At 39.8% G+C, this 9,778-nt stretch overlaps 1 protein-coding gene across 1 annotated transcript in view; it reads right to left on the reverse strand.

Annotated features, from left to right (window-relative positions):
• Positions 1 to 1,830, reverse strand: part of LOC121508668 (sphingosine kinase 1-like) — a 54,242-nt gene extending 52,412 nt beyond the window's left edge. Inside the window, exon 1 of the mRNA XM_041785661.1 lies at positions 1,333 to 1,830. Within this exon, the coding sequence (XP_041641595.1) occupies positions 1,333 to 1,756 (424 nt within the window). The 5' untranslated portion in view covers positions 1,757 to 1,830. The remainder of the gene's footprint in view (positions 1 to 1,332) is intronic.
• Positions 1,831 to 9,778: the final 7,948 nt, after the last annotated feature.

The raw sequence follows: 9,778 nt of genomic DNA on the forward strand, positions 1-9,778 counted from the left end.
CTTGCTATGAGGATGACTCTTCTGTGTTCTTGTCAGAGATTTTCAAGAGTTGATGCACTTTTGTCATACTGTTAAATAATGTTTTTCAAAAGTGTAGTTTAACTTAATGTAGTGTGGCCCAAGACAGGCCCCTTTAAAGTGTCACATTTCACCTCACCTCTGGATGAGCTGTCGTTGCACTCTTGAGTCATTCTGGGTAGCCAGCCACTCCTGGGAAGGTTTATCACTATTCCCAGTTTTCTCCATTTGTGGATAATGGCTCTGACTGTGGTTTGCTGCAGTCCCAAAGCCTTGGAAATGGCTTTGTAACCTTTTTCGAGACTGACAGATCGCAATCACTTTAATCTCATTTGTTCTTGAATCTCTTTGGATAGTGGCATGAGGCGATTCTTTTTGAGATCTTGTAGCCTATTTCACTTTGTCTGACAGCTTCTATTTAAGTGATTTCTTGATTCAACAAATCTGGCGGTAATCAGACCTGGCTGTGACCAGTGAAATTGAACTTAGCTTTCCAAAAATGGTGGTTAATCACAGTTAACTCATGATTTAACAAAGGGGGCAATTACTTTTCCACATAGGGCCAGATAGGGTGGACCTGCCTTAAAAAATTAAATAACCATTCAAACACTGCAAAGAGGGCAAATACTTTTTCACGGCACTGCATCATTGATACAGCAGCCTATCTTTACAAAAGACAGTTAGTGTTTAGGAGTCAAATGATTTTATAAAAATAACAGCACTAGTCATGGATCTTTCCTTTAAAGCTATAAGATGACATTCACTACATGAACTGATTGTCCAGCCCATCCCAACTATTGCAACCATTGTCTAAAGATGCTCTCCACTTAGCTTCTTATTTGTGAAAATGAACTACATTTCATTGTGGCATTTATCAAGTAGACAATGCACTAGCCTATATCCAAAAGCACGCAGTAAATCAGAATGATCTACACTTTCAAATAATACCAACATACCCAATCCTGGAGTCCCACGATAGAAGGGCCCTTAATTATGATCCAGTCTGACATTTTTTTTAATTCAGATATAAATTTATTTTTCATGGGGCAGCGTTATAATCGAAAATCACTACATTAATGCAGGCAGAGTGGGAAAATGTGGGTTTCAGGTAACCACTACTTAATTTTGATACCGTCCTGGAATAAGCTGAGATTTTTCCACATTTTCTCCTCCTGGAGAGATGTCAGTGTGTACCAGTTACTTTAAGTTTATTCATGATTCAGCATAGATTTATACTTAAATGTGTAGTCCTGTCAATGAACTAACATACGAGTGTTGTCAAAGTTTTCCCTCTTGCTGTGGACGAGCACTCACCGTCTCTTAGATACTGCTGCCGGGCTGAGCGTTCTCGGACAGCGCGAGCCCACTTCTCCGCCTCCTCCAGGTTGGCGCGAGGATCTTGAAGCGCGGCGAGACGAAAGCTCTGCTCCACTCTCTGCCGAGACACACCGGAACTCATCCAGCGGCGTTTTTGCGGGTAGAAGTAAGCGGACAAGTACGCAGCTGGGTCTGCGTTGTCATCTTCCCGGTAAGCCCGGCAGCCAACGCAGTCCTTCAGACTCAGAACCAGCTTATTCCGCCCGACAGGTGTCGAAGTGAGCCTCTGGACGATGAGGTCCTTTTCGGTCAAGCTTACGGCACACCTGACTTTTCGATAACCAGTGACCGTAAACTCCCCGTAAAGCGAAACCGGACTGGTGCCGGTGTTGCGGTCCGGTTCAGCTCGCCTCTCATCCATCCTGAGCGGACGGCGGAGACCGAGACGTGCGGAGGTCCGGAATAAAGCAGAAGCCTCACTCTCACATTGCTACCCGCCTGGATGTTGCGAGTAAAGTGGAGACTACAGGACTGCGACTGACAGCCTGCTGCTCATACCGGTGTCAAGTGTACTGATATCAAACGCACCTCATCCTGTTACTTACCAAAGTAAGAGCCCTCTTTCATACTTTGCTACCTTTGAGGTTGAAAGTACGAGAGTTTGTGAACATATTGCCACTGTCCAGACTTCTGACAAACAGGGTTCATGTTAGAGTTAGCTAATTTAAAGAAAATGTGTCTGGTCAACATAGTCTCAGTCAGACGTATTATCACCCAGGACAACAACAAAACAAGGTTGAAGTTATTACCCCAAAAAACGGAACTTTAAATTTGTGTCGTTCAAGTCCGGCCAATAACTCACATCAATTGTATACTACTTTATCATCCTAATGTCAGCATTAAATTTCTTGGTCTTAATTTTTATTATCAAGATGAAACATCCGGTTTATGTGGGTATCTTTAGCCAGCTTGAAGCATCTGTGTATTGCCACTGAAAGGAGTTGTTATGCTACCACCTAGTGGTGGCACCATAACAGCATAATTTGACACCCTTGCTTGTTTCTATGTAAAAATATATTACTTTCATTCCTACAAGAATGAGGGAACATGGAACTGGTCTCTACTAAGTGGTAAAACATTTATTAATTACTTAACTTTTGTATTATGATCTACATCTACATTTTGAAATGTGCAATGACAAAATCATAATAAAAAAATAATATATATGACATTTTAAAAATGTATTTCATTTGCTTGCTATTTATGCCACAGCTGGCCTAAATTAACAGCATTGGTAATTGCACATTTTTTTATGTTTCTATGATTAATACACCAGTATGTAGATGCTCTTTAACCAAAATTATATTTCTTATGCTAAAATATTATTGTTATTCATGAATTTTCAAATTTTCAAAAAGATAAAAAACAGTAAAACACATTATTATTTCTCGGTTTAATGTCAAATGATAGTTATTTACTTGAATTTAAAAAAAAAAAATGTTTTAGTGGTTGAACATTCTGCTTGATTATTTTCTGACTTCTCAGAGAAGCCCAGAGAGCCAGCTCAAATTTGGGTATGAAAAGGTGAAATCAGTTGGAAATTCCTCATTCCTGTTCAAAATGGTAAAACATCAAGAGCTCACTGAAAACGAAAGAGTTGGCATTAAAGCACTTCATGATCCTGGATGATCTCTGAGACAAATAGGGAAAGACATAAAGTGTTCTCACAGTGTGGTCAAGTATGCTTTGGAGTTGATTGCCGAGACTGGTACTTACAAAATGCGCCAAGGAAGAGGCAGGAAACCAAAGTTAACTGAAACAGATGTCAGTCATTGAAAGATTTTAAGTACAAGAGAGACCGAAGGAAGACCAGTGCTGATCTTCAGGCAGAGGTGGATGCCTCTAGATCAGAGTCTGAGGAAGTCTCCAGAATGACCATGAGCAGATGAACAGAATAAGGCTTAAATGGAAGAATAGCTGCTAAGAAGCCATTATTGAGGCCTGCAAACATCCAGAAATGCCTCAGATTTGCCAGTGATCACAAACACTGGACTGTTGATGACTGGAAGAAGGTACTCTAGACAGACGAGTCCAAGTTTGACGTCTTTGGTCAGCATCATTGTGTTTGTGTCTGCAGAAAAGTTGGAGAACTTTTTAATACTCAGATGTCAGCACAGTCTAATTAGCGGAAAAGATGAGACAGCGTACAGGGAGGAGGTCAAACATCTGGCAGGATGGTGTTCAAAACACAACTTACTGTTCAACATCAGTAAAACAAAAGAGATGGTGACAGACTTCAGCAAGAACAGGGTGGAACCAGCTTCACTTTACATCAGTGGAGACTGTGTACAGTGGGTGTCCTCTTTTAAGTTCCTGGGGACACCTACACTGCGTACCACATTATTATGCAAATGATATTTTTCTCTTATTTCCTAAATATTAATGCAAATGACAGAATATTTTTCAAGTCAACAGCCGTCAGAGCATAATTCAAATGTTTTTGAACAAACTTCATTATGATAACTATTATTTAAAAAAAATAAAAACCTCAAAATGCACTGTTCCACATTATTAAGCACAACAGAGTTTTAAAATATTTTATAGGTTGTAAAGAACTGAAAATTGTAATTTGTTCATTTTGCAGTATTAGGAGGTCATATTTACCGGAGTCAAAGCTATTTCAATCAAAAACACATCTGCCAACTGCCAACACAACTGGGGTAGTTAAAAGGCCCAACAAGGATTCCACTTCCTAAGGGTGCTGAGAAGGAACCACATAGAGGAGAGGCTGCTCATGGCCTTCTAGCGCAGCACCATAGAGAGCGTCCTCACCTTTTGCATCACGGTCTGTTATGCTAACTGTTACAAGGCAGACAAGAAAAGCCTGCAGAGGGTCGTAAAACTGCCCAAAAGATCACTGGCTGTCCCTTACCCCCCCCCCCCCCCCGGACAACATCGCCAGCAAGCGGTGTCTAAGGAGAGCCAGGCAGATTTCTGCTGACCCCACACACCCAGTACAGCACCTGCTTGACCTCATGCCCTTAGGTAGGAGGTACAGGTGCCTCAAAAGCAGGACTAACAGACTGAAAAGCAGCTTCCTTCCCTGGGCTATAAGAACCCTGAATGTATCCTAAAGTGTTGACTGTATTACTATATTGTATTTTATTCTTGCTTGATTGTTTTTTAAAATGATCCTTTTATTATTTATTGTACTTATTATTTATTTACTTGCTGCTGCTCTGGCCAGAGAAGTACTGCAGTTTTGTTGTATACCTGATGTGCAATGACGATAAAAGGTTTCTTACCTTAATACCAGATGCGTTGCACCTACAGTGAAACACGGCAGATTCCATTATGCTATGGGGTTCCATTTGTAGAAATGGCATATTAGTGAAAACTGACAGTATTGTGACCAAGAACATCTATCTCAACATCTTAGTACATCATGGAGTCCCCTCTGGACTGAATCTGATTGGTTATGGATTCATATACCAACAGGATAATGACCCCAAGCATACTTTAAAGCTAAAAAATTCATGTTCAGAGTAGTTCAAATACACAACAGATCAATTCTATTCAATTCAACATTTATGCAACCACCTGTGTTGCTGTGTTATCTTCTACTTTGCTTTATGATAATGAATTTTGGATGCAGTGATGGACAGCTGTTGAATAATTAAGCAAAACTTAATCAGAACTGCAGCTACAATAACTTTAGATAATTGGAGGTAACATTTTGAAAATTAAATAGCTACCATACTTACATTTAATCTCCTATAATTAGTTTTAATTGGAATCAGGCCGATGTTTAAATGGGAGGGGAAAAGTGTGATTATTAATGTGCAATTTCATTGTCTTGGTGTTTTCACATGTTTCAGTTAAAGATATGCTAAAGCACTTCTACGATAAGATGACTTCAAATTAAGTGGCAATGTTTTTTTTCATGGATTAATTACAGAAATTAATATATTAATCAGTTTCAGATGAATCAGTTTCAGATGATTACAGTTGAGTTTAGCTTCATTCCCTCAGGAGAGGGAAGGGAGAGGGAGAGCTAAACCAAAGATGATAAGTAGTGTGGATGAGCGGGGTGAGGATAATGATTGTTACTGTTATGTAACTGCAATGCTTAGCATTTTGATAAACCCCAAATCTCAAAACAATGGTAAAAAAAACCACCCATCAGAACATTATTTTCAAAATATCACTATTGTTTTTCATATAAAGAGGTAGCAAGCAAAGAATACTGTATAATAGGGCGCTGTTAGTCTAAAATACCCATCAGCAGGGGCGTGATGCAGGGTATACAGAGGTGAATTGCATAAACCTCTAAATCCCCTCTCCTTGGATGACAAAGGCACTAGTGAAGTGAATGTGCTTTGTTTTGTAATCACCCCTAACTCTGCAGAGAAAATGGAAATGCTAACTCAAAATCTGTGACATGTAGAAGTCTCACTCTATAGTCGTTGGGCCAATTGTGAAGATAACATCTGGTTCTTTTTTGGCTGGACATTTCTTACTTCCTGAAGCAGCAGAGGTATAGTGACTGTATAAAAACACTTATGGTCAACCATTAGGTTAACTAAATATCCAAAATGTTCTTACATGATTGCAGGAAGGGACACTTAAAGATGTGGGAGATAAATTAAGAGTATAACTATTTCTGCATGTACCACAATACCACAATAGTATCCTGCATGGTCAGCTTAAACAAGCGCATTCTGTTATGTTCTTCTTCTCAAGGCACTAGATTTATTGGTAATGGAGTCACTGTCTTCAAAATGAGTATGCTGGTAGGCTGACATACACTATATGGAAAAAAGTATTTTGCAACACCTGTTAATTATTAATTCAAGTGTTTCGCATAAAATCAAACACTTAGTCATGCAGTCTCCATTTGCAAACATTTGTGATACAAAATGGGTATGGCTGCCAGATGGGCAAGTCTGGGTTTGGTGGATGCCGAGAGAAAGTTACCTGCCTGACTGCAGTGTGCCTTGAAGTTTGGTGGAGGAGGGATAGTGGTATTCGGCTGTTTTTTTTTTTTTTTTTTAAGGTTTGGGCTTGGCCCCTTATCTCCAGTGAAGGTCAGTCTTAATGCTTCAGCATACCAAGACATTCTGGACAATGCTATATTTCCAACTTAGTGGCAACAATTTGGGGAAGGCCTTTTACTATTCCAGCATGACTGGGCCCCAGTGAACAACATGGGGACTATAAAGGCATGGTTTGATGAGTTTAGTGTGGAAGAACTTGACTGGCCTGCACAGAGCCCTGACCATAATCCCCTTTAGGATACACTGAAATGGAGATTACAAGCCAGGCCTTCTTGTCCAACATCAGTGCCTGACCTCATAAATACTCCATAGACACAGAAACACTCCAAAATGTTGTGGGAAGCGCTCTAAGAAGAGTGGAGGCTATTATAGGGTGACCAAATCCATATTAAAGTACTTGTGTTTGAATACAATGTCATTATAGTCCTGGATGGTGTAATGGTCAAGCATTCAAATTCTTTTGTCCAAATAGCGTATGTAGGTATTTTTTCATTTTATCACCAAAACTAGGGGGGAATCCTTATCTATTAAATAGATAACCTTTTGTGGACATTTACAAGTTTCACATAATGTTCTTACAGGTATGTGAAGTTGACACCTTTAACTCTACAGGCATGTAATAGAAATAGACCTATTTTATATTTCTATAAGCGTGGCATTTACCTGAAGAATAAGCCAGTGGAAAATCGAATAGATGCAGCTTTGCTGTGAATAATTACAACTTATTAATAGTTGTATTTGGCTGCTGGCCTTAATTGTTCAGATTTTGATGAGGTGCTTTGTGGGTGAAATTAGCTGCAGCCTCTGCTCACCAGAATAAAAATGAGCTTCCTCACATTTACTGTGGTGTCTGCTCTACATTTTGCACCAATCACTTTATAAAAGAGCCACATACCTGATAATCAAGCTGGATTGATGTGTTGTGCCCTTTCTTATTTACACTCTGCCTCTGGAAAAGTGCTGGTAAAGAGGAGAGTAACCCATACTCCAGGACAGCAAAGTACTTCATGTAACCAACAGATGGCACTGTTGGATTTACAAAAACATGACAAAACATATCATGTCGCATGTCTCTGTATGTGTCTTACAACTCTCACAGCAAACCAATATGTAGAAATGCAAAAGAATAACTCATACTGCATCAATAAATGTAAATTATAAGGAATTTGGCAGTTAAAGTGGAAGTGGAGGCATGTGATGTCTTGCAGTATTATATAAAATGAGATGTGTTTTCTGTATGTTCCACCTTAACATGGAAATGTAGTTTTATTTGTTTTATGTTTCATTAAAAGATTAATATCATCATGACATTCAATGAGATACATGTCTGTTTTACTAGTGTTCAACACTGAGATGTGGGAAAAAAGGAGGAAACCCTGTATGTAATCGGTCTTAATCCATCTCCTCCCACACAGGCATACTATTGAAAGCTGTTTTTGATGTGAGAGGAGAAACATGCTAGTCAGAGTGGTGCAAAAACATCATAAAATTATATCTTATTGTGGAATTAGAGGATTTGAGACAATCTGTAAGAAGCTGCACAAACTGTTTGAACTTAAACTGAAGATATTTCTAGTTCATCCAGCTTCTGTTTGAGAGCAGGATCCATGCTCTTCCACTTCAGGATTACAGAGCTAGACTGTAAGAAACTGTTATTACATCTTTTAATACACTCCAGACCAGGCACGCTGATTTGCAAAGTCAAAAACTGGTCAAGTTGTTTAATAGTGTGAAGACTTGGTGGGCTATGGCCTCAGTTATACATTTAACCATTTTATTGCAAAATAGATTTTTAAATTTATTTTTGCTTTAACACCTAAAAGGGACATTATATGACTTCTCCTTGGTTTAATAAGTCATTCTCACGTTCTTGTTCTGCTCCAGGCGCCGGCATGTGATCCACCGAGAGAAGAAGGAGGAGAGGGTGGAGAGGGAGGAGGAGGTGAGCATATATGCAGATGGGAATTAGTGGTCCCAGTAAACACCTGGAGCCAGAGGGGAAACAAGATGATCTGATTCACATGCAAGTCTTGTTCCTCAAAACACACAGCACACTGCTGCTAGAACGCACCGCTTTCCCTCCACTTTACACCATAAAAGAAGGTACTGTAGGCTTCACCTTAATTCTTGCTCTCTCTGACTGTGAATGCAGCTTTCCCCCCGTCTAAGCTATTCAGGCTTTACTTTGAACATGAACACATTATGTAATTTGCTGCAACAAGGGAGAAAATGCCTCAGAAAAATGTGCATGTTTCTTCAGAGATCATTATACACACTAGGGGCTTCACAACAAAAGAGGCCTTTCATTTCAAACTGCTGGGTAGATGCTGATTTCCTAAAAGCTATTGATTGAAAAAAGGCGCAGCTGAGGAGCTGGATAGGAGTCGTGAATGGAGACAGTGGATTCTCACTTCCACCGCTCTCCAGCTGTGAGCTCGATTGCTGCCTGGCCTTGAAGGGGGGAAGAGGCCGTCCCTGCATATGCTAATTTTTATTTCCATCAAATATAAGACACAGTGCTGGCACTCCCACATGTGCTTGAGCGTATAGTTTTTTAAGAGGTTTCTTCTTAAAAGGGCAGATGAAAATAAGCATGTTTTAATTTCTGTACACATGCCCCAGTTTGCTCTAATTGCCATCACTGGCATTCCTCACCATCTGGTTTCATCTCCTAAACATGAAACCATTCACTGAGGCTTAATATCTGATAAGGAGCCATTAACGGTTGTTAGGAGCAATGCTGAGCAGATGTCAACTTAGTACATATCAATACAGTCAATACATTAACCTGATTGTGTCTTATGTAACTTCTAAGTATCTGAGACTGCTTCTCTCATGTCACCAGCCCACACACACTCTTGCTCTCACACACACATGGACAGATAGCTGTGTGGGAGGCACGCATGTCATATACCTCAGCATTAAGTTAGCACTGGCATTGAACATGACAGATTCTCTGCCTGGGTCGCTTAGCTCTGATGTCTCGCAGAATGGTTTCGCCTGTCTGCCTGCCTCTCCTTCACTGGCTTCTTAATTCTGCTCTGTTTCTTCACATGCCCCCTCCCTTTGTCAAGAAGCTGCCATTATTATATAAGAGTTATACAAAAGTGTCTCATGCAGGCAAAGAATGACACACTTTGAGCCCTGGGATGATGAGTTGAAATGAAATGATAATGAGAAATATACATTCAGTAATTTATCATAAAGAACCAATAAAGTTGTCGCTGCAGGGATGCTGTGTTCAGAAAAGTCCACGCACCATCACTCTCACTCCTCTGTAAATGAACTGAAAATGGGATTTTACATCATTGTTTTTAAACAGATTGTGTTTGCTTTGCCCATTAACATGGTTTGACTTTATTTTAAACTACAGTTATTATCAAGAG

Source organism: Cheilinus undulatus, linkage group 4, assembly GCF_018320785.1.
Source record: "Cheilinus undulatus linkage group 4, ASM1832078v1, whole genome shotgun sequence".
Classification (NCBI taxonomy): domain Eukaryota; kingdom Metazoa; phylum Chordata; class Actinopteri; order Labriformes; family Labridae; genus Cheilinus; species Cheilinus undulatus.